Source organism: Rhipicephalus sanguineus, chromosome 3 (assembly GCF_013339695.2).
Source record: "Rhipicephalus sanguineus isolate Rsan-2018 chromosome 3, BIME_Rsan_1.4, whole genome shotgun sequence".
NCBI lineage: Eukaryota > Metazoa > Arthropoda > Arachnida > Ixodida > Ixodidae > Rhipicephalus > Rhipicephalus sanguineus.
The window spans coordinates 87,093,019-87,119,399 of NC_051178.1; the positions used below are offsets into that span (position 1 = coordinate 87,093,019).

Consider the following 26,381-nt stretch of genomic DNA (forward strand, 5'->3'; position numbering starts at 1 on the left):
GCTCGAAACTCGCGTGCATGCGGTTTGGCCTTTAAACAGCTCCGCGTTTAAAAATGACGTGAAAGGTCCGACTGCGTAAAGTTATCGGCAGAATTGGCGCCCCCCTTTAAATCTCCTCCTGCCCCCCGTAACCCTCCTCCCTTCCCCCCTCCCCCCGCTCTATCGCCTATGGCTCTGGCATGTGGGCAAACTATAGCTGGACTCGATTGTCTGTACGCACATATCATTGCCGTAACCGTTCAGCTAGTACCAGATGATTGGCGAGCCGGGATAGTGTTCCTCGTGCGCCAATGGACATGGGAGGTAGCCGTGGGTGATTCAGTTGTCCCTGCGCTACCTGTGGCATAGGGGTCCAGGTGGGCTTTCAGTTCAACAGTGAGGGATTTAGACACGAAGATTAATGCGAGCGCCTCCCATATCTTGTGCGTGTACAAGAAGGGTGACGCTCATACCGGACGGTCAGAATGAAAATCTGCATGAAAGGCGTGAGTGCGAAAACGGGCGCGTCTCGTGCCGGCCCTTTCTTGTGAAAGTACTTGCCGGAGAGCAAGGCAGCCCCCACATCCTGGTATTTCCTGGGAGCGGCGTCGTAAGTCCCTGTATGGTTTGGCCAGTGCCGTGGCTATTTGGCGAGCACTTCGAGTGTTCGCGGCCGTGGAGTTACTGAGCAGGCCGATACCCTTGTCATGCTGGTAACAGCCGTTCTTCTTCATATTGCAATATACAATGGCATGTTCTACTATACTTTTACATACAGTTTACAGCGGTTTTGCGTGTTACCACTAGAGGACGTCACACGACATCATCGCAGTAAACACATTCATCTGGAACCGGACTGCGGCAGTGTTGCACGTTTGCAGAATGCATAATCTTAAACAGCTTTCCTGGAACGCAGACGAAGCAGACAAAAAGCGCGCCTGTGTTTCTGTCCTTCGTCCTCTCTCCTTTACGTAGTTAAAAATTTTGTTGAACCTATGCATGTTGTCGCATGCTGTCGAGCGTTGTCGAGCATGTTGTCGAGGTGCTGTAAATACACCGTGCGAGCGTTTACCACACTAACGCAAAAAAAGAGAGAAGTGTTTCGTCTTTAGATGACCGTGCAATTTGAGCACCACTCTTCCAATCAAACACCATACTAGACGCCTTTAGGCGCTAGGAAGTCCGACAGTTTTTTTTTTTTTTTTTTTCAATTACTAACCTGCAAATGACTGAGCAATAGGAATTTGCTTAATTAGATGAAACTAAGAGCGCTGCGTGTTAGCGAAAAGTAATAATTAAAGAACCGATGGAATATGAAGACGTGCATTGAAGTTGTGGCTATAGGAGTCAAACAAGAGCTATAGGGAGCTTTAGATTCAACGATGTAGGAAGACTTCCTTTGAAGCGAGAGATTGAGGCAGCGTGACCGCACAGAAAACGTTGTAGCGCATCTCCACAAAGAGGCGCAAGTACTGCGTTCACTCGTCCAACACGAGATATCACTTCTAGGTGTAACTGTATCGTAAACCCGAAAGCTATCGCGTCTTCCAAAATGTTGGATGCAAATTTGGGATTCCTAACGGCATGCACACTTCCAGCGTCCTTACATCTCGAATGCATCAATGACACGCCCGGCGCGCACCAGAGAACCACCACTAAAGTTGTGGTGTCGGTTGCATGTGGTAGCTGCGATGCATATGGGTACTGTTGCTCGTTTTCTCAAATTTTCGAGTCAAAATTGGCAAAGGACAAGAGAAATGATTTCAACCGTGTCTTTCGTGCACTAATGTTATTTCAAGAAGTACAAAACATTATTTTGCATTGTATGAGCTCCCATGTGCAGTCGGGCCCCGTTCTGAGTAGTGGTTCCTTCTTCGCGAACGTGGCGGCTGCAGTCTCACTTGTGCGCTATCTTTCCCGGGTGGGCTTTTATGACAAAGGAACGAAGTAGGTGGCGTCGAACTCGCTTTGAAGAGTGCGTAAGGTGTGTGGTAATAGTGCAAGCATGAACTCTGTAAATAACAGGACGGCTACATTTACTGATGTCGACGAGCGCGCCCTGTACAAGTGCATTGCGGAACACACACGGCGAGGTGCCGCATCTGGACGCGCGCAGTTCGCGGCTGCAGAAATAACGAAAATTGCTCCACAGCATACGCTCATGGAATGCACATACGTTCGCTCATCTGAAGATACCTTTGTCACGCTGGTATTCACGAATTTAGCGCGAGCGAAGAGGGCGCACGTTTATAATTTTTCTAGCGGCACGACACGGTGAACCGGAGAATTCGGAGCCGAGGGTGTTTACGTCGATCGGCTCGGCCTGCATGACGCCCCACAAATTATGTATTGACCTTCCACAAGAGCAAACACACGCCGATGGTACAAAAACAGAAGTTGGAAGTTGTGCCGACGGGTTACCAGCCGCTTTGTACATACATTGGTACATATATAAGCCCACGAAAAAAGCAAGCTTGCAAGTGGTGGCGCTGTGGTGTAATGGTTATAGTGCTTGCTTTAAGTGCGTGTGGTCGCGAGTTCGATTCCTGTGTCGTGCGTACTTGTATGCAAATGTCATGATTGTGCATAAATACTTTGATGTCCATTTTCTATTATGTCCTAGTGATGAATAGTAGCGGAAATTGGCCGGTAAACAAAGTATACTGCCTAAAATATACTTTTCTTTTCATTTCGCGACCGCTCTAGGGCCTCGTATGAAAGGAGGCTTTAACAGCTCTCAAAAGAAGCAGAAAAACTCTCAATGCGCTCTGTTCAAGCCCCCAAAATGGGTTACATAAAAACACCAACTTTACCTCCAAAAGGAGGCTTTAAAAGCTCTCAAAAGAACCAGAAAAACTTCCAATGCGCTCCGTTCAAGCCCTCAAAATGAGTTCAATAAAAACACAAATTTACCTCCTTAGTTCCGTCTAATCACTCCCTTAAAGGATGTAAATAAAACCTCGTTTTGAAGGGGGTTTTGCGTGGTACATTTTGGATGCACGTTATGCGTCGAGCCCGAAACTCCCTAAAAGGCTCAAACCCGTTTGCAGTGTGGTGGAACAAACACCTTTAGGAATGCTCCGGAATTTAGGAATTTTTTTCCCGATTATACACATGTCGTACATTCAAATTCCGCAGTGAAGCAATTTGACCATCTGGGTAAGTACCAACAGCGGATCTGTTTAAGCTCAGCGAACCCCCGATTCGCCTTCGCAATAACTATCATCATCATGCCACCGCGCTCTCCAGCTGCACCGACTTGAACGGCGTCGGAAGCAATAACTCGGATGAGCCAGAGAACGAGTACAGAGAGATAGACAGAGTGAGAAATAAAAAAAAAACAAAGCAAGAGACATATAAAGAAAGAAAGGGAAGAAAGAGAAAGAAGGTAAAAAGATAGATAATGAAATAGAGGACGAGATAGAAAGAAACACAAACAAAAAAGAGATATAAAAAACTGATCGAGATAGAAACACAAAGACGGAAAGAAAGAAATTGAGAGCGAGAAAGAGATAGAAAGAAAGAGGAACTGAGAAATAGAAAGAAGCAGAAAGAAAGGGAAGGAAGGCAAAAAATATAGAAAGGCCGAGAAAGAGATGGAAGAAAATACATACAGAGAGAAAAAACTCGAAACAGAGACAAAAAGAGATAAGAAACGGAAAGAAAGAAATAATTAAGAGAGAGTAAAAAGGTAATGCAAGAAACAGAAAGAGCGACAAAAAGAGAGAAAGAAATAGATATCGAGAGAAAGAACGAAATAGAAAGGGAACAGAGAAAGAAGAACAAAGAAACAGAAAAAAACTTGATGGACACTTGAGCTTCGCCTTGAAGAGTAGAACGCGATAGCGTAATCTGGACACGTTCCAATCGCCTTCTCAATTCCTAGCCTAGCATCCCGTCCCGGTAGACACCGCAACCGTGCCGCTAGCAAAGGAGCATCTGCGCGCATAACATTGGCTGTTTCAAGCTATCCTGGAATGCTTACAGCAACTGCAGTTGCGAAGTGCCCACTACGCCATAATTTTCTCTTCTGCGAATTGGCGAAGTACCCACCACGCGTCCGTAAGGCAACACGCGCATCTATGAAGCTGCAAACTTTCTTGATGCTGTTGCTATAATTATGATCAATTACTCCCGTGCGTTTTGTAAATTGGGGCCCTTAAACCAACCAATCGTTGCACAATTCACTTCTTTTGACGCCTGGCGCGATTTTACGCTTCTGCCACGCAATATTACATGCGTTAAGGAGAATTGTCGCGCTACATGACATTCGTATACCGTTTCTTCAAGAAACTGCTTCAAGCAGCACAGGCGTGGCTCTGGAGTAGAAGACTTGCTTTCCACGCTAAAGTCCTGGGTTCAATTCTCACTCTAACTGAATATTTTTAATATTTAATAAGGCGAAAGCTTCAGATGCCTCATCAAACGCGAAAATTAACCGACGGCGTCGGCGTCCGGTGGCGTCGGGGACGAGTGATGCGAGAAATCATCATCACGCGATGACGTCGCCATTACACGTCATAATGACGTCACAGATCGTCAAAATAATTGATGTCATCATGACGTCACTGTGACGTAACGTCACGTGATTACATCACATGACATCGTAACTTTCTCAAAGGTGGGCCGATCACGGAGGCAGTGCAAAACTATGTGAGGGGCCTCCGATCCTGGAGGCACTGCATAACCACGTCAGGTGCAGAAAGCGTTCAGTGGGTGGCGGTGCAGCATCAGTACATCGACTGAGAAGAAATAGTAGATGGCTTTCGCATTAGCGTCGGCTTAGGTGACTGCTTGAGTTTTTTATTTGGATTTATTTCTAATTTTTGCTCACAATCAACGCTGATTTTTCGCTCACAAACAGCGACGCCGACGCCGAGATTTCTGTAAATCCAACTCTTTCAGCTCATCACGTTAAAATATATCGAAACAAGGAAGGCCGCCCAGCTTCGCTGTCGGTTGCAGCCTTGCGCTACTATAGTGCAAGCAGCGCCATTTTCTTTTTCGAAAAAGATCGACCCTCAAAAGGTTAACGTGTGTACACACGGGAATGTTTACTGGGTGTTCTTAGAAGAAAGACTGACGATTCAGAGTGCTGTGTACTCTCTTACGAGAGAGCCATAAGCCATCACACAACCCGTGTACTGGTAACGACGTATGTGGCAACAGCTGCGCCGTCGATGGAGCCAATAAATATGGGCACGCGTAGCTAAAGCCATCATCAATAGCCACCGTACACGACCTGGTTATGCAGCAGTGTTCTGCTGCCTATCCAAATCGCTTTACTCATAACCTGCACAATATAAAGTACTGAAAAACAGAAACTATGTATTCATTTTATCCTGTAACCAAACGACCGCAAAATAATGAAGATGCCTGGAGTGGTGCCGTTTAAATGTTTCATACATTTAAATTCTTAGCGGCTACGAATGCCGCACCCAACGCCTCCTTGGCCCACCAAGCAAGGGGCAAGTTCAACCAGGAGACATAAAGGGCCCCTCACCCGGTTTGACAATTTTAGATGCGAAGTATCTTAAGGCGGAGCTCAATCCGGTGGTGGTGGTGGTGGTGGTGGTGGTGTGCGACGTGACCAACCTTACTGCGCATGCGCATACCCTCTCCACACACCTCCTCTCCGCTCACCCTCTCCCCTTCCCCTCTCCACTTCCCTCTTCCATACCCCTCTCCCCTCCCTCCCCTCGCCACCTTCCCTCTCCCCTTCCCCTCTCCACTTTCCATCTCCTCTCCCCCTCTCCCATACCCCTCTCCCCTCCCCCTTTCCACTCTTCCTCTGAAACGCGGGCTAGACATGCCGAAATTCTCTCCTGCGCAACGCCGCGATAAGCTCGAGCGCATGCGCGTCCCCTCCCCTTCTCCCTCCTCTCCTACGCTGCCCCCTCTCGCCCGCCTGTCGACCGCGTTCCCCGCTCGCCCTGTGAGAATTAACGGCCAGGCTAGATGGAAGATACGACGCGCGTAGCGTCCCTCTTCGCGTTCCACGACGCGAGGTCGGTAGCATGCCCAACGAACGCCAACGGAACGCGATCGTGCAAGTGCTCCGGCTTCGCATCGCCTCATGATCCCCTTTAGCGGGAGATGGTGTAATTTTTTAGCTAACGAGCGCAATGCATACACTGGGCGTTTACGATCACGTATGCCAAAATTTGCAACGCTACGCGCCGCGGAAACGGCTCAAATTTAAAGGTGAACGCTGCTTGCCCTTCCTCTCGCGGGCGCGCGCACAGAGAATGAGGGGATGACATACATGAGAAAATGGCCCTACGTAGATGGTAGTGCTGTGACGTCGCTCCTCTACGTAGACGACTGTTCTCTGACCTCGCCAACAGTAGCACGTGACACTGCGATAATTATTTGACACGACATGTGTAGTTTGTGTAATTTGTTGCTTGAATAGATTGATAAAACTTGAGAGATATAATGAGACACACAAAGGGAATGTGTGCGTCTTTATCTTTTTTTTTCCTGAATTGCAGTGAGATGCGGGGCTAATGTGCCTCCGTTTCCCATGCGTTCGTGTCCCCGCGGTTAGCGCATCGAGCAGACGCCAGCCTTGGAAACGAAAGTAATGTTCTGGCGCGTTCGAGCACTCATTATGCTCACTTATTCTACCGCGTTCAAGTAAACGTTAATGCGGCACTAGCTCATGATACCGCCACTCTTTTTCCCGTACAAATGTCTCAACTTTCATGCCCGTCCTGCAGAAACAGGCAGTACACCACAGAGAACGCCGACAAAACGCCCACGGCCGCTACATAAAAAAAAGGTAGCGGCCGTGCAATGCCGCTCGCGTGCTCGGGCTGGCTCGGGCACGTCATGCGCACGTGACCATGCATGCGCGTGACGTGTTCATGCGTATGTGTCAAGTGAAGAGGGCAGGGAAGGGATTTGGCTTGCTAAGGCTACACGGGGCGAGTGGCTAGGGTTTGAAACTCGCCTCCTCGCATCATGCTTTCGCGCCGCTACAAATTATTGCTTTTCTCAGCTCTTAATGAACCGATTTGAAAAATTCTTGCGGCATAATGCTCTTCATTCGTCACACAACTTCCAGCGTCTAACTAAAACTTGCTATGTGACCTGGTGAGGAGCCCTTTAACTAATAGCCATCACAATCAATCAATCCATCAATCAATCAATCGATCCATCAATCAACCAATCAATCATAAACAGAATGCATAATCGTGCTCCGGCCGAAGTGTGTGTTACGTGCGCCCAATTTAAACGGCGAGACCTCTCAAGCCTCTATGCCACGTCGTCATACGGCTCGTAAGCTTCACGTGTATGATACAATAACCATTTTTAGATGCGAATGTTCTTATGGCGGAGTTCAATCCGGTGGTGTGCGTCCAGACCACCCTTACTGCGCATGCGCAAACCCTCTCCACTTTCCCTCTCCCCCTCTACAGTCATGGTTCCCTTTAGCGGGAGATGGTGCAACGCCGCGATGAGTGACAGCGCATGCGTGTCCCCTCCCCCTCTCTCCTCTCCTACGCTCCCCCCTCTCGCGCGCTTGTCGACTGCGTTCCCCGCTCGCTCTGTGAGAATTAACGGCCAGGCTAGAGGGAAGACACGACGCGCGTAGCGTTCCTCTTCGCGTTCCACGACGGTTTGAATGGATGGATGCAGCTTACGGCGCGGGACTTCGCCCCAGCTTAAAGGGGTACTGACACAAAATTTCGCGGCCGAGATAGCCTGCTGGATCGATTCCCGTGTACGTGCGTGTACCATCTGCAAAATATCGACAGCGAATAAAGCTTGGAAGGTATTTTATATGAATTTTGAAGTTCGCGAGCGCGATCCAGCATTATAGGCCGCACCTAGTGCATTGACACCCTCGGAGGTGACCCGAGGTGGCCCCCCTACTTCCCCTACGTAACCGTGCAGCCGGTACAAGTTATGATGACGTCGTAGCCGCCATTTCTGTTTTGACGCGCTTCCCGACGAATCGTTCCTCGCCAGCGGGTCAAACCTGAAGTGATTCGCCACGTCGAAAATTCCTTCCATCCCCGCCGCAAGAAAATCGTCGCCATCAGACGACAATGAGCCCGACGACAACAGACCGCGCGGAAATGCGTCACTGTTCTGTGTGCTCACGTGACCGAGCGTTTCACTCGCTAGGTGGTGATAGTTGCACCCGGCGGCTTGTCGTTTTCGGAGCTCTGTCAAACCGAAACTGAGGCTGTGTCTGTAATGAGGACCTTGTAATTAATTATCTGTCGCGCGCTGCAGCAAACGATGTGCCGTGTTATGACTAACAGGCCCCCAGCAACACATTGCAGCAAAAAAACGCGGGGCAAAAATTTTTGTGTCAGGACTCCTTTAAGAACCTGGCGAGCCAGCTCCTAAAAAATTACACCATCTCCCGCTCAAGCGAACCATCTCCCCGCTGCTTCACATCCACACATGGTTCCCTTTAGCGGCAGATGGCGCAATTTTTTTAAACACTGGAGCTGTTCAAGCTTGTCAATCCCCCGCGAGGTGTTCCCCGAAACTCGGGCAGGTATGCGCCGCAGGAATTGGGCAAGCTCCACTACCGAGTACAGCAGGTGCAAGGTATAGCGAAGGCAGTGGAGGGAGAGAGTGGAGCGAGAAGAGTGATCTACAGCGGTTGGGAAGAAGCTTGAAGCCTTGAGTGGGAGAGAGTAAAGCCTAGTAAAACGAGGAGTCCTGAGGCCAGGAACCGGCAAGGAAGGAGGAGAGCGTTACGCGCAAACTCTGATCGGCGAAGGGTAAGGAAGGAAGCAAAAAGGAGGAGAGGAAATGAGAAGCGGAGAGGACGAGGAGAAGAAATAAATGAACGAAATAAAAACGAAATAAAAAGGAAGCGCAAGCATATATTTATTTATTTATTTATTTATTTATTTATTTATTTATTTATTTATTTATTTATTTATTTAAAAGTACCTTGCAGGCCCCTGGAGGCATTGCGTAACGGGGGTAATCCAAAAAAAGAAATGTTACGTTTGAACAGTGTACAAAATGAACGCGTATAAATACTCAAGAAATACATAAGAACAGAAAAAAATATTACAGAAACATATGCCGGAACGTAGTGAGCATTGCGTTATACAATAAAGAGATGCAAGGAAAAAATACACTTTCAATCATGACAGCGCATATACACAACGAAATGTGGCACATGAAAATACGAGCAATATAAAGAACGAACGCGACATAACTCTGCTACTACGAAAAAACATTTATTGTAAAATTGCTCACAAATAACAATAAGGCTATGAAAAGGACAATGCAAAACGTATGGTATAAAGCATTATTTTAACAAATGTGTGGTAAGAAGTTATCTTGGTTACTTACGGAAGCTATGTTGTTAGGAAGGTCATTCCACAGCCGAATAGCTCTTAGAAGAGCGGAATAGTTAAATGAATTAGTCTTCCCGTAAATGCGCATGAAATTAAACTGATTGTACAAACGTTGTGACCTACATTGTGGAGTTTCAAGTTGCAAAAGTGATGACGCTGTGTTATAGATGTATTTATGAAACAACGATAGAAGGGCGATATCCCGACAAATATGCAAAGGATGAAGCGATAAGTCGAGTTTAATTTGTGTAATGCTTGTGTTATAGTCATAAGAACGTGAAATGAAACGTGCAGCCCTATTTTGTACGGATGCGAGTTTTTCGATTAGATATTTCTGATGGGGAGACCAAATGGATGCTGCGTACTCAAGCTGAGGTTATACAAATGTTAGGTAAGCTAGTTTACGAATATCGTTAGCAGAATGATGTAACTTACGGCGTATGTAGCCGAATGATCTCGAAGCATTTGCGCAAATGTATTCAATGTGAGTTGACCATGAAAGGGTAGAAGTAAGATAAACACCGAGATATTTATATTGTGTGTCATGCAAGATATCTGTGTTATTTATACGATACGAAAATGTAGATGTAGTACGTTTTCGGCTAAAAAAATGCTTTTACATTTAAAAACGTTAAGCTTCATTAGCCAAGCGTTACACCAAAGAGAAACAAGTTCAAGATCTCTCTGGAGGACTTGGTGATCGTCGTTAGTCTTAATAGGACGATAAAGAATGCAGTCGTCTGCGAAAATGCGCACGCGTGAGGAAATATTACTTGGTAAGTCATTAATGTATATAAGCAATAATAATGGGCCAAGAACGCTTCCCTGTGGTACCCCTGAAGTAACGCTAGAAAGAGGAGATGAAAAATTATTAACTACTGTGAATTGTTGACGATTGTACAAAAAATTGCGGATCCATGTTAGAGTAAGAGAGTCTAGTTTTAGAACAGATAACTTCTAAAGCAAGCGGCGATGTGCTACGAGATCAAACGCTTTTGAAAAATCTAGGAACGCTCAATCAGTTTGTAAATCCTCGTCCATATTAGCATGTAAATCGGTTGTTAATTCGTATAATTGTGTCTATATATATATAGATATATATATATATATATATATATATATAATGTACATCCAGGATAACTCGAAAGCGCATGTGCAAGCTACCACAATCAAAAAAAGTCGTCCGCATCTTCCCACGGGGGGAACTCGTGTAAATGCGTCGCATAGGGGTGGGGGTATCGCGTGAATGTTGCGTAATTTGGTATGGTTTGGGAATGCTTAATTGTTACACGATGCGCGCACCAAGTACGACTTGAACGGCTCCAGCGTGCACGAAGTTCCGGGTCCGCAGCTCACTTCAAACGCTTGCGTTCAGCGTCATATGCTCGTCTTTTCGCAGCCTTGTCTTCTGCGTTGCTTGCTGTTATTGACGCCGACGACGGTGAGGGTGGGGTACAAGAATCCGACCAAGAAAAGACGACGACGACGAAGCTACGTACCAGTGTTCTTCTTCGCGTCTGCGTAAAATGGTTCCAGACAAAATATATATTTTGTGGTCTCACAGCATCGACATCTGTCTGCCTGTTCCCACAGATAGATAGATAGATAGATAGATAGATAGATAGATAGATAGATAGATAGATAGATAGATAGATAGATAGATAGATAGATAGATAGATAGATAGATAGATAGATAGATAGATAGATAGATAGATAGATAGATAGATAGATAGATAGATAGATAGATAGATAGATAGATAGATAGATAGATAGATAGATAGATAGATAGATAGATAGATAGATAGATAGATAGATAGATAGATAGAATCCGTCTGCGCAGCCAAAACCAGCCGTTGCGGCAGCTGCCGAACCCGACCTGTGGTGGTGGTGTTGCATGGAGGCCGCTTCCAGTTTGGCGGCGGGGGTACGTATGCCTTCTACGGGGGCCGTCAAGCAGCTGCACTATGGGACGCCGTCGTGGTCGTGCCCGCGTACAGGGTGAGCGCCTTCGGTTTCCTCAACATGCTCGTGCACGAGGCGCCCGGCAACGTCGGCCTGCTCGATCAGGCGCTTGCCATCCGATGGGTGCACAGGTGCGCGCACTGTCGTACCTATAGTGTTCCTGCATAAACACGAGCACGACAGCGTCTTTGTGTGTCTTTTACGCATGACGCATATTTTCTCAAGAGCGACCAACGCCGGTCTCAAAATGAAGTTCTGTAGCTCATAAGGAACCCTGTTGCTTCTAAACTACAAAGAAAACATGGGTGATCCCTCTGTCATAGGAATCGGTATAACACGAATGTGAAACGTGTCTTCACATACGTAGTTGAGAGTTTGTTGTGCATTCTTTCGCCCCAAGGGCGAAGGAATGAATGCTTAGCAGCAAATTGTAATATCACGCAACGAACGGTAAGCAGCCCGAAACTTGCAACGCGCTGCTCCAGCAGAAAAGACACACGGAACGAATATGCACAGGATGAGCGCGAACTAAGTGTCGCAATTGTAACTTATTTCCGTGTGAGCAGCGCGCTCCTTTCGCAAAAGCGGCCGCTGCAGTGAGCGAAGTGACCTTCGTGCTCACAACGCAAACTTGCGATGAGAGCACAAGACGTACAAACCACCGCCATCACGAGATAAGCGCGCGCGCAAGAGTGACCACGCCCTGTAGAGGCGCGCGCTCATCGCAACGTGCGGGGCGACAACCTTTAAAGCGTCCTTCGAGCCTTTCGCGCGACCGCGCTAGTGATAACGAAAACACGCTGATGTACCACCGATCTCCGAGTACCGCCACCGGCAAATGGTGTATATAAATAGCTCGCCGTTGGTATAGAGAAGAACGTGCCGTCTGTTGCCGAATCTTTCGCGCCGCGCGCTGCGGAATGAGGGGCCGTAAGTTCGACTCTCGGTGACGGAACTTTTTCTTATAGTTTTTTCATTGTCATCTGTTAATCTATATATTTTACAACGTCATATCCGTGACGGAAATACTCTAGTGTAGCCGTGGTATAGCCCGGCATAAAACACTTTCGTGTTGAAATGGCATGACGTTCGCTTCTTGTGCAAGTGATCACATCTCTGTGGCAAAATTATTTACGTCATTCTTTCTCGTCGGTGAAATCTCACACCTTTATGTTTACCTTTACGTCACGTCCACGTTTTCGACGCAAGAACACCGGATTAGTCGAGTGAATCGGCCAGCCGAAAATTATTTTTTTCTACGCGTCTTCTGTCTGCGTACGCGATCCGTCAGAACCTAGCCATATGCAGTTTCGTCGTGAAAATAAACTTTTCTTCTCATAGTGCCCGTAGCGATGACCTATGCCTCCCTACTTAATTGTTCGTCATAATTGATAGCGTCGTCACTGAGTGAGAAGAAGCGCCACTGTATTCTGCTATCAAGGTAAGGTAGCGTTAAGGAAACCCATGCAGTCTGAATACATTCACTACAAGCCGTATAATATTGCCTTCGGACGTTACAACATGGCAGTCGATCAGTGGATACAACTATAAAGTAGACAATAAACCAATGGCTTCGGATATTCGACGTGGCAGACCTCGAGATTACGTTACTGCAAGCAGAGTTTTAAGGCGAAAGCCTTAGGCCTGTGTTTCCAGGTCGTGCTCTGGGGTACAGAAAACATCATGGGAGCGCGTGATATAGCGCGTCCACTTCGTCTTGGCGGCGTTGGCGTGAGCGAAAAAAAATCGTACTGGTTTAGCTCGGCTATGTCAGGATATACGTCGTGTGAGGTAAGGTTCAGCTGATTATTCTTAGCTCTCCTGGTTGTCTAAGATTAGCTTGATTATCACGCTTACTGCAGCTTCAATGACACACACACGGTATACGCATTATGCGACACATGTATATTTATTTTTTGCTCAACGTCATTTCTCTATTGCCACAAAACGGCTCGGTGGTGCGACAGGATGCCGTGCGACCTCCTTTACAGCCCCAGTATGATGGCGCGTTTAATGTTGTCAACCGCACACCTAAACACTTCCGTCTGCTCATCAACGGCCGGGAAAGTGCTGTTTCCGTCGACCGCCTCAAGCCTGCGTACTTGGACACCGACACTTTGACAAAGTCGCATCTTAAAACCACTCCGGACTGCCATACTCGCCACGTGCATTTTGCGGCTCAACGGTCCGCCTCTGGCCACCTACAACAAACCCGCAACTTCCTCGCTAGAAGGGGGGCCCTGTAGCGCACGAGCGCGGGCTACAAGAATCCGACCAAGAAAAGACGACGACGACGAAGCTACGTACCAGTCTTCTTCGCTTCTGTGTAAAATGGTTCCAGACAATTGTAGTAACACGCTGCCGTCTCTATGGCCCCAACGCCCGGCGCAGCGTGAGACTTGGCTACTGCGCAACAGAGGCGCACAGCTGGGCACGCACCGGCACCAGTGCGTCTGCCGCGGCTATGACGTCACTCCTCTGTAAAGCGCCAGACAGACGGTACGATTTTCCATGCGATGTGATGGCCGACGCGGCGGAGGGGGAGAGGGAATGGTGGCTGTCCGATGCTATGAAAGGTCACCATTCCGGTTCCCCACCGCCGTGTCGGACGTCGCATCGCATGGAAAATCGTACCGTCTGTCTCACCCTTAATGCGTAGACCCGCGCGGCGGCTCCGGCGCGGCAGCTGGGCACGCGCCGGCGCCAGTGCGTCTGCCGTGGCCATGACGTCACTCCTCTGGAATGCGCAGACCCACGAGGCCCGAGCGGCGGCAGCGGCGCCAGCTGTGCGCCGTGACGTCACTGCCATTCGCGCATGCGCAACACGTCTCTCGATAAGCCACGCGAAACTGCTCAACCTCGTCCAGTGTAGCTAACGCTACAAAAAAAGCGCAGAAGTCACCTGAATAGGCCCTATAGTTGTGGGTGGCGAAGATAGAGAAAGTACTCGACAGCGGAAGAGGCTAAAGCAGCTTGAAGAGCCGCTCGTCGCAACCGCCGTCGGCGGGAAGCCGCTAAGAATGAAGCTGCGGCAGCGGCACCGCGAGAGCAACACGCGGCCCTAATGCAACGCAGCCGTTCTGGGAATGCAGAGTTTGGGGTGAGTGGGGCCACCGCCGTCACTGTACATCATCGAGAAGTTCAACAGAAAATATTCAACAGTTTCCTCTAGCGTATATGCACTTGCACAAACGTACAGAGCACAAATCAGCCGTAACGGATAACGCCATGAAATTGCACAGAATCTCGCTAAACGAGAATCATCCAAGATGTGCGTGGCGTCATGTTCGTTCGTCGTGCTTCTGCTTTTGAGGTTGTTTTGCAACGTGTTGTGGGAACAGTGATGTTTGTGTACGAGTATGTCACCAATGACTCGGGGGCTTCGTTGGCCTACGTTTATTACCTAAGGAAGTGTACACAAGGATACAAATGTCATAATGCACATATGTAAATAGTCCCACCCCCGTTATCCTCTCTCGTTGTCTCTCCCTAACCTTTACCTCCGTCATCCACCGATCTATTACAATGTTTTCCTTCCCCGGCCCCTTTATTGTGTACAGTTCCTCAAATAAACAACCACTTACTACCTCGACCATACACGCAGAAACCAACATGTTACAACATCCGACCTGGCGCCTGTAGGCATCAGCGCGAGTATGCCGTGTTTGTTTATTATTATTTTTTGTATCCTTGTGTTATTACACATATCCGTGGTAGGTCGTATACGTAAGCCATCGGACCATTGCTCGAGGATACAAGTTACCGCCGAGTGAAATCTCGCGTCCGCGTGTACACTTCGCTGCTTTTGCTAATGCGTCATGCGACAACATTTAATTGATACCATAACTTCACACCACAACGGGAACGAGTAAAGAATCAAGGAGCAGGACAATTACACTGACACCACTCCAGGTGAAAGGAAGTGCTCAATCGGTGCAGTTGAGAAGGAATCTGGAACAAACAAAGCACGTTTTATAATCTCCTTACGTTTTTGAAATTCTATACGGAAAAATGCTTATTCAAAAGCATCGCGCTCCGTCCATTGCAGTCGCGGGTTTTCAAGAAGCTGTGTTGCAGGGTCCCTCGGGCTGTCACTTCGGACTTCTAGTGTAATTTGCAAGAGTCTAGCCGTTTGAATATTGAAGTAGCACCTAAGGCTGGTCGTAGCCCTCACCACCACCGCGCAAACATTTCAGGTACATCCACCATTTCGGTGGCGACAACCAACGCATCACATTGCTGGGCCAGGACGCTGGCGCCACATCCATCGGCTACCACCTGGCACGCAACGACACGCCGCCTATACAACGCGCCATACTAATGAGCGGCTCGCCTTTCGTGCCGCAGCCCGACAATGCGGGTCAGCGTGCCCTGCTGAACGGCAACGCACTGGCCGACGTGCTCGGCTGCGGCAGCAGGCGAAGCTTGCAGGACGCCTCGGAGCGACGACGGGTCGTGGAGTGCCTCAGGAAGCGCAGCGCATACGCCACGGTGTTGGCCGCCGACGAGTTGGCCACCAGCAGCGACACTGTCCTGTTTGGTCCCAGCAAGAACCGCGACTTTCCGTGGAAGTTAGCGAGCGCCGTCCTCTCCGAGACGATGCTCAAGCGCGTCGACTTCCTAGTGGGCGTCTCCAAGGACGAAGGCACGTCGCACGTATCCGAATTGATGCAGGCGTTCGGCTTATCTGCCGACCACACCCTGACACCCAGAAGGTAAGGTACTCTTGCGCTGGACTTGCGGGGCCACGGACAAATCCGCATTTGCACTTCAAATAATTCAGTTATGTGATTAGCCGTCCTCCCACCAACGCCTAAGCGCACAGCGTAGTGATGCTGTTGGGTGTCTTCTACTGTTTCGCGCGAGGAGGACACTTGAGATATATCGAAGCAGACGGAACGTCTTCGGTACTCTTCATTCTTTAGACGAATGCCTTGTGCACCTAGATGCTCTGTACTAATGTTATTATGCAATATGTCAACTATATGCTCTATATCTGTATTGTTACGATTTGGGTTTTATATCTGCAGTGATGCTTCATTTGCACATACCTTCACTTATGCACGTACTGCTCTGTTGTATCAAACCCACTCCTGTAACAGCCCCAAGAGGCTTTACAGTATCCATAGATAAATAATAAGTACATAAATTAAATAAATAAATAAATAAATAAATAAATAAATAAATAAATATTCATATTAGCAAAGAGTTAGCGAGGCAAATACTGCATAGCTTCGGAAATTTGAGAAAAACGGGTCATTCAGCTTGGTATGGCCGACGGCACAACGTTGAATCCTGCCCGACGTATGTCGAGCAGCGCTTACGCCCTACTCGCGTTCGAGTCATCGGCGTCTGTGCTGTCCCCTATTATCTTCGCGCATCTTAACTCGACCCCATTCAAAGTTCCTCTACAGAGCGCTTGTCATTTCTATTCCGAGCACTCGTATAGCGAGACCAGAGCACATAAGGTTATCGGTTGCGTGCTACACTGAGTCTCTAAACCGTGCATAAGACTCAAGATGCGTTATTACGTCGAAAGCGAAAATGTCCATCGGCGTTGGCGTCAACGCCAACGGCCCAAAAATATCACTTGACCACAACGGACGTCATCTAGTGATCTGTGGAGTCATGATGGCGCCACTGATCGCCGCAATTTGCGACGTCATCATGGCTGCACCATGACGTCAAGTGATGACTTCATCACATGCGCTTGGTCAAAGGTGGGGCGATCCTGGAGCTTGTCCAACACCACCCGGGACGCAAAAAGGCGTTCACCTGCAAGTGCTACACAGTGTGTAATATGCCGCCAACTTTCTAGACCTTTCTTTTACAGAGTTCCCAGTAATGATATTATTTAAAGGACACGCGAAGAGAGGAGAATTGTTTGCCACTGTTATTCTCGTTGTGTGGCTAAGCAATTACCTAACATGTATTAAAGAGAAGAATCGCACGTCTGGTCGGGTTACCTCTGAAGGTTATGTAAGTCTGTGTGCACAAAAGCATGGTTCAGAGGCTTCGGCTCTATTGCAAATGTCACTTGCTTCAATCGGGACAGATGTACTATAATAGAACACTCGGCGCTCTGCATCATTCTCCATTTGCTCTAAACACATGGTAAAAAGCTCATTCACAGCTGCGACTGCCACCGGTCGCGCGACCAAATTAGTCGCCAAGCGACTGGTCGCAGGTGGCCGCCATTGCGTGCGCGGGGTCAACCAGGTCCTCGGTCTTCCACGGACTTCTCCAAGGATTTCTTTGTTGGGGACTGCCACACACGCATATCCCATAGATTTCTACAGCGAAGACGTACGTGACTACGATTCCGGTGTTTATTCCTGTCCATCACTGTCGACAGAAAACCATTCGATTAATTGAAGTGAAATGTGTCTATCGCCATAGAAATGAGGCATACGCAAAGTCATTTCGCTCAGTTCCCTTAAATGCTTGGCCAATTACAGAATAAAAGCTTCATATTCCCGCCGAAAGTGCGCACCTCGGCCCACAGTATTCTTGACGTCAACTACACGTAAATCAGCCATGATATTCAAGGTTTCATCCTAAAGCCAGGAACACGAAGACGCGCGTCCGCTACTACATCTGCACTCTTCCCAAATGCATGCGGCAAGGGCGGTGAACGCCGCACGCGTTTTCTCGCGGAGTCCATCTTCATTAGGAACAGCTTCTCCATTTTCTCCATAAACACAACCCATCTTACTAATTCGATGTTTTGTAAAAGTGCCGAGGCTACACATAGTTATATACGATACCGGAAGTGCATTGCAGGCACGCTGGTATACAGTGCGCATAATTTTCTGCCTGTCAGTCTTTCATGTAGCGCATTGTTCAATCGCTCAAGGTTACGCCACATCGGTCTGTAGGATCAGGTGACACCACAGCTTGGCTGGACAGAAACAGCGTGCATTGGAACGCATCCTTCTTGTGCAAACATGAATATGTTTTAACAACGGAACAGTTTAAGTTCGAGCTTGGTCCTATGGTGTTCGCAAAATTCGTCGGTCGATGACGTCACCATGCGTTGCCTAGCAACACAGTGGAGAAAGGAAAGGAGGAGGTGAGACTTGTGAAGAGAAGGAGGAGAAGACATAAATAACAAAATTTCTTGGTGAGGTGGGACTCGAAGCCGGGTACTCACGGCCCGAGCGCCAGCGTCGTAACCACTCGGCTATCCAGACGAACGCCCTCTAGAATTGTTATTTTTCTGGGTGGCGCTGTCCAGACACGCTATATAGCAGGACAAGCGTTTATGCATGGGAACCATATGATTTTGTTGCTATGGGCGAGAGAGTGAGAAAAATCGTTATTTTTCTAGGTGGCGTTGTCCAGACGCGCTAGCAGGACAAGTCTTTATGGGAACCATATGGTTTCGTTGCTATGGACGAGAGAAGGAGAAAAGGATAGCGAGAAAGGGAGAAGGAAAAAAGAAAGAGAAAGAAATAGACAGAGAAAGAAAGCGATAGAAAGAAAGAGAGGGAGAGAGAGAAATAGATTGGGAGAGAGAGAAAGAGCCTCAACTTGGCTTTCCCAGGCCTAACTGCCCCTCTCTATGCTCATGTGGCTATATCTAGCATTAGCTAGCTATCTCTAGGCTAGGCTTGGCTGGTACGTTAAGGAAGGTCGTCAGGCTCCGCAGTTCCTTCAGGCTTGGCACCACCAGTGCGAAACTGCCCTAATGTTTTTCCTTCGCTTTCTTTTTTTTTTTCCGATGTCTACTCTCTTGCGACTCCGTATTTAGGAACAGCATATTAGCCTCCAATTGTAGAGTGCATGAACCGTTCACGCTTTCAGTGGCACGACCGCCGGATGACACTCTTGTTTCTCTGTCAAGCACTTCCGGTTCTCTGAATATTCGGAAGTCTTCTAAAGAATGAGACTGGTGCGAAATCGATGGTTCTCGTTCAAGTTATGAGTTACATTAGACGCATATGATATCGGAGCATAATTTTACTTAAGGGAGAATCAACAGTAAGGATTATTCATGAAAATTAATTGAATGAGTCCATTGAAAGAGCAGGCGGTTTTCTTGTGAGAGCGCGGAATCGTCGCGGCACGCCGACGCGCGAACGCCGAGGTGCGAGTGCCACAACTTGACACCTCAGTCAAGAATTAGGCTCGCCTCCAGATTTTAAGTGCGAAGCATTTCTTTGCGAAACCAACGCACTTTGAGCGTTTCTATCTATCTATCTATCTATCTATCTATCTATCTATCTATCTATCTATCTATCTATCTATCTATCTATCTATCTATCTAACCGCCTACGTCTGGGTGCTCTCGTGATCGCCTCCTTAACTTGGTGTAGACCAAAATTGGTAGGAGAGGGTAAGAGGCTTTAACAAACACGTCTGTCTGGTCATGACATGAATAACGTGAAAATCCTGTCGCGTACGTCGTCAAACCCTTTCTTACAGACACGTGTGGCACATACCCGTTTACCAAGGACCGCTGTATGTGGGTATGCGCCACAGGCGATTGAGATATCTACCCAGGAACGGCGAGAACAGACACTGGTAACTTAAATGCGAGAGCTTTAAGAAAAATCGACATCGACAGCGTTCACCCGACGAATGCAACGAATAAAAATTAGGTTCCCAGCAGGAATCGAACCCCTGCATTCTGAGTGGCGGTCAGGTATTCTACCACAGAGCCACGCCAGGTCTATAAACTCGTTTGGGAAAGCAGCCTGTCCAGGTGTAATGTCGATGCAACGTCAATGGTAGTTGTGGCGCTGGCTATCTAATTTTGTAACGAAGCAAGGAACACTACTCTACACATGTACAGTACTCATGGATTCAAATGAGACCAATTTATTTTAGTATAACGGCTGGTATTCGCAATTGCTCAAGATAACCACGTCATATCCCGACAAACCTAGTCTCTAAAGATAATTTTGGGTCTGATCTGCGCGTTCGAGTTGAAATTACGCCTATACGACTCGAACTGAAGACGGTGTAGATGAAAGTACGTACGTTACTTAGACCTAAATTGTCCTGTTTCAATCCGTGAGTACTGTACTCCTACAATACAGGCGTCATATCAGATTAACGTCTGTGGTTCCAGTGTTGGCTCCGCTTTTATAGCTGTCTAATAAACATTCTATTTGTATTCCTATGATCCAGCAAGCTATATTCAAGCGTTTTTCGACCCTGGAGGAATACGCTAAAGAAAGTTATGTATGATATTCACATCATCGCACCGTAAAGTGCTATTCGTTTCGATAATACTTACGCATGTGCCGTAAAGTAAGTTCTGAGTCTGCTGGCGTTACGTCAGACCATAAGTTACCCTTTAAACGCCATCGTTGTCGACGTGCCTGGTAAGCCCACGATGAGTGCCCAATTACTACACTTACAAAGATGCGTCGATCCACCTCGTAACGCTTGCCTCAAGGCCAATAAATGGAGCTTAGAACTACTCGCCGACTGCTTCGCATGAAACAGATTTCCAGCAGGCGTTGGATCTACCGAATTTTTTTTCTGAAAATACAGGCACTGTCATAAGCTGCATGTGCTAATGTACACGTATACGCTTTTTTCGTGGCAAAATGATGATCGCCTAACCAGGTCGCCGTGTCTGCGGATCTCATTATCGAGGACCCTGACATTACATTACGCGGCGTTTAAGCGCAGGCTGCTGTCGATGTTCCTGGCCTTCCTCGAGTCTTACGGCATCCAAGACGTGGAGTCGGTGTTGCACCACTACGGATTCGACGAGCCGACCGTCCTGGACGAGACGCTGGGCCTACTGTTCCTGCTGGAGCTGGCCCGTCCCGTGGGCGACTTTCTGATCTACTGCCCCACACTCTTCTTCCTGGAAGAAGCTGCCAGCGTTGGTGGCAGGGCCTTCTTCTACGAGTTGGCGTACAGTCCGAGCTACAGGACGTGGCCCGCTTGGCAGGGAGTGCCGCAGTTCGTCGATCTCATCTTAGCCACGGGTCTCCTGGCCGAGCTGGACGCCTCGGCACGGGACATGGCGATCGCCCGGGACTTTTCCAGGATGTTCGCTGGATTTGTCCGGAGCGGGTACTACGTTCGAATCCACATCTTCGGCCCTCTTCACAAGAGGCTCTGATGCTGGAATAGTTCGTAATATAAAATTTCGCCAGTCCTCATTCTGGGCACATTCATTTATTTCTAATGCGAAAGTGTTTTATATCGGGGTCCACCAAGACTTCAGTGTCGTATTTCCTTGACGGAAATGACGTCTAAAGATGCACATGATCAGATGGCAAAGAAAAACTTAAAGAAAAAAAGTTCCATCAACGGGGGTCGAGCCTACTACCTCTCGGTCCGCAACAACAGACGACGGGCACGATATTCACTGCGCCACCATTACACATCCTGGAGGTGTTTACAAACGCGCCTCTCATATCTCACACTTTCCTCTCGTAGTGCTCTTGGTCGGCGGGGTGGTGTCGTCGTCTGGGAGCGGTAGAGTGAAGTAATGCATCATAACCGTGGCCTTCGCGATGAGCCGTCCCTTCGGCGCGTTTCCAATAGGAGAAATGCCATTTTGTGAACGCCTTACACACTGCGAGGTGGCGACCTTATCCCAAGCCTCGGCCTCGCTCATAGCATTTATCCATATTAAAGATAGCTCTGCGACGCGCGCCTACCTCGCCTGGCTGTAACGCCGCGTTTCGCGCTTACGCTCGCACCGAGGAAAATCGAGTCTGGACTATAGGGGAGACATGACGCGCGTTGCGTTTCCCTCTCGTCCGGCCATGGTGTTCTGTTTACTCTTTAACATGTCGCGGGATGGCGACCTTGGGCGACGCTCTTTTGGCTGTCACGCCGCTTCTGGCTGTCACACATGGACGTTAGTCATCGGGATGGAGATGTGCCACCAATCGTCAACGTGGGTGCATCCACGTTAAACGTTGCTATATCTGCCAAACACCGATAGACATTGAGCAAGCTTTCTTACATCAATGTACAGTAAACATACAACTATTTCTACTAGAGAGCTCTAGAGGAAGGTGAAGCTACTAGAGAGCTCTAGAATTAAGCGTATACCAGCACCTTCAGCTCCTTGGATGAGCGCGCTATTTTCGAAATATAGTGCGACTATCCAGCAAGTTTACGTTTGACGCCTGCGCGTTGGCGACAACCCAAAGCGATTGTGCCCGTGAAACTTTGTGAAATATGTTCTAAACTTTCTATCGATAAAACCTGAGTCGTTATACAGGCGTCGGTAGCAATAAGTTACAGAAATAATAATAATAATAATAATAATAATAATAATAATAATAATAATAATAATAAAATAATAATAATAATAATAATAATAATAATAATAATAATAATAATATCTGGGGTTCAACGTCCCAAAACCACGATATATGATTATTAGGGATGCCGTAGTGGAGGACTGCAGGAATTTCGACCACCTGGAGTTCTTTAACGTGCACCTAAATCTACGTACACGGGCCTCAAACATTTCCGCCTCCATCGAAAATGCAGCAGCCGCGGCCAAAAATTACAGCAATAGAGGCTCGTATTAAGAGCGAAAATTAAGTACATTAAAGAGAGATAGCTAAGATGCCTCACTGTGATCGACGAAATTACATCTGGTTACAACAGTCGCGTTAGATTTCTGCACGCTACCGACCCGTTTCAAAGGGGATGCCACTAAGGGTCATCATGTGAAAGCAATGACTTTATTACAGCCTGTTCGGTAACACTGTTACCCTGACTGCAGGAACCCCAACGTTCTTCCCAATATGGTGTGGCACCGCTGGGAACCTTCGTCCGACGGTGCTCTTGTCTTGGATTACGACGTGGACAGCGCGTACAAGCAAGCACCGAGTTTTCCTGAAAAAGCCAACTGCGACTTCTGGAGAAGACACTTCGCGTCGAAAGAATGACTGTCGCTGTGTCGCATACATATTGAGTAAAAGTGATGGTTCTGTTTGTCGTTCCGATAGAACTATAACGAATAAACGTGCAACACGTGCCCGGTGATTCTTCAACAATGTTCGACATGTCCATGCACGAATGTCGTCCACCAGATACGCAGCTACGAGCCAAAATATAAGAACTATGTCGTGTTTCGTCCAAAACATTTTTAACATGCGGGATTCCTTAACGTGCACGTAAGTATAAATTCGCGAGCGTTTTTGCATATCGCCCCCTTCGAGACGCAGCCGCCGCGGCCGCGGATCGAAGCCACGCTCACATGCTTAGCAGCGCAGTACCATAGCTGCTCAGTCACCACGGCAGGTGATCGCCAATTGCGGCTGAACGTCTGTATATATTTTGATCGCAACTTCTATGATTGATGGACATTCCCAGCGCTTTAAATATTCCAGTGACTCTGAATGGCTCGTCCAGTCCGTATAGTCGATTACCTCTCGACCGTATGCCAGAAGACGAGAGTGAGTGGACAAACACAGTTGTAGACCAAGCTCGCGTGTGGGTGGCCAGCTGATTCGAGGTAGCCGTAGACTCGCGCCGATAGCCTAGCCCTGTTCACCAGCTGTAGATGGCCCACGGGACTTGCGCTTGCCGGCAGTCCCTCCCACTAGTCTTCTGTTAACGAATGAATAGGCGCTGTCTCTGGGTGACCTGTGAATTTCGCAACGAGGAAGTCCTTTAAAGGCCAACCCATTTCACACATATTTATCATCAGCAGCAGCAAAAAAACAAAGTCAGCAGCTGCGTCGGTTCTCGTGTTGCCTTACGGACGCGTAGTGGGCCCTTCGCTGATTCGCAAAAGCAATAATTATGGCGTAGTGGGTACTGTGCAACTCTACTTGCAGTAGGCATTCCAAGATAGTTTGAAACGACCAATGTTACGCGCAGAGACGTTCGTTTCCTTGCGGCACGGTTGAGGCATGCACAGAGAACGGAAGCCAGGCTAGCAATTCAGAAGGCGATGCGCACGGGGCCCGATTACGCTATCGCGTTCTACTCTTGAAGGCGAAGCTCGAGCGTCCTCCATGTTTTGTTTAAACGGCTAAGCTGTTAACGCTATAGCCGTAATTTGTGCGCCCTATAGAGAACCCAAGCTCAAGTTTGCGGCGCGACGACAGCGCCGCGCCAGCCGCGCTGCGGCTCTGTCGGAAAGCTCTGAACCTTCTGCGCGGCCGACTCAGCCCCTTTCACGGTAGCGGTAGCGCACGTGCGCACGCGTTCTTCTCTCGGTGCGGGTAACTGGGGGGCCGTCAGCTGGGTACGTTGAACCGAGAGGCTTGCTGTGCGAAGCTGCGCATTTCCGCGATGGCAGCAGCGACCCCGCGGAAGCGCAAGCGTGGTCCGAAGTATTGCGGTTTAGCGGCCAGCCACAACAGTGCAGACAACACCAAGGCACACGATTCAGGTGTTAAACTGAATCGTTTCCCGGGCGTGTCGTACGAGAAATAAAGGCGGCAAGCGTGGATAGCTGACAGCGCTGTCTCGCCTTCTATTTTGGCTTTCAGAGTTCATCGCTTTCGTTCGTTCCGACTACCTGAATCGGTAAGTAACGCGGCGCATGCACGCAGCGACTACATTAATGATTACTCGCTGTCTTCTCGTATTGTTAAAGTCCAGTTACGGTTGTAGGTGAAGCAACTTTGTGTTTTCATTCCCCGTGTTCGTGAGACCTACCCGTCGTTGTTGAACGTTCACATTCGCGTTATACCGTTAGCATTGCGCGCTTGGTTGAATTCAACTGAACTCGGCACATCGTCAGAAGTACGGCGCCTGCATTTCACACGTCGGGAAGGCTGCTTTATCACGCCGGAACGGACGTCTGTGCATTTGCAGCAAGCTTTGACATCGTTCTGCAGGTTTGCTTTGTTTTTGTCACTTTATTAGGGTGATATATATTTAAGCCGCTAAATATAACTGGCACTTAATACATGCTTTGCAATTGCAACCTTGAAGTAACCACCTTCTGACTTTGTGCGATTTTGTAGCCGCGTTCGCGCAACAGGTTTTATACGCCTGTCAAGTCGATATCATAAAAAGAGACTGCAAGCATGACACGAGAGCCGAAAAAACGAGGCGAGCAGTTCATCTTGCTTCACAGTGGTTGAAGCTCAGCTAGCTGCCTCGCGTCTTAATCGGCGGGTGATTCTCCAGCGGCACGAAGGACTTGACTCAAACCTTCTCAGGAAGCAGTGCCATGGCCGTATAATCTTTTTTTCGCACGCCGCAAACGCTTGTTCACGAAAGTACACGGCTGCTACTGTAAGCATGCCATATCAAAACAACAATCATATGATTCGTAGTCCACGCCGCAGAACATCGATAGCGTGTACGGCTTCATTTCGGAGTGCATGTGGACCATTATTCATCTTTAACGTGACAGAATGAGACTTACCTCGAGATATACGTCCTACACGTTGTAATCGCGACTTGGGAAATGCATTTCGCTTTGAGTCGGGCGTCGTTGTCCTCGATCGCCTGCTCTTCACCGTTAACGTGATTGACGAGGCTTTCTCATTTTATCAAGTTCGCTTTTCGGAAGTGCCAGTCAAGCTTGAAAATCCTTTTGAAGCCGCACTGCAAGCGGTACATTGTGAGGCGGCGCAAGTGCACCGCGAGAGCTCTGCACGTGCAAAGCGAGCGGCAACGCGGTGGAGAGAAGGGAAAACGCGCGCTGCTAACACCCCAGTTTCTCTTTTTCTGCCAGAGATGGCGCTGCCTGTCAAGAGCAGCAGCGCCGCTAAGCGTTGCTTGGGAAGCCTATAGGGCATGTGCCGTGCGGCCTACGCGAGAACTATCATCATCATAAATGGGTATGTGCCACAGAAATTGGATAAATCCCACTACTCACCACTGGTCCACTCAAAATGGAGAGGAAAACTATCGTCATCAAACGGGTATGCGGAAAGAAGCCAAGCCAAGCTCGCCAAGGTAGAACTTGACAAGCTGCCGAGTTCTACCGACTCTGCCGACAACCTAGCTACAACCAAGTTCTGCCTGGCTACAACTAGAGTAAGCAGCAGCCTGTAGATCTGTGAGAGGGGCGCACACTGGATATCAGCGCGAGGTTCTGTCGCTGGAGTTTGGACATCCATGTCCTGTCTGTGACTGTCTGTGGTTTAACTCAAACATCTATGCGCTGAGAATCAACGCAGAAACAACCTAGCATCACCT

The 26,381-nt window shown here is 48.2% G+C and overlaps 1 protein-coding gene across 1 annotated transcript in view; it reads left to right on the forward strand.

Annotated features, from left to right (window-relative positions):
* Positions 1-21,366, forward strand: part of LOC125757842 (acetylcholinesterase-like) — a 26,452-nt gene extending 5,086 nt beyond the window's left edge. The window contains exons 2-4 of the mRNA XM_049414049.1: positions 11,229-11,410; positions 15,476-15,994; positions 20,925-21,366. Of these exons, the coding sequence (XP_049270006.1) occupies positions 11,229-11,410; positions 15,476-15,994; positions 20,925-21,366 (1,143 nt within the window). The remainder of the gene's footprint in view (positions 1-11,228; positions 11,411-15,475; positions 15,995-20,924) is intronic.
* The last annotated feature ends 5,015 nt before the right edge of the window (positions 21,367-26,381 follow it).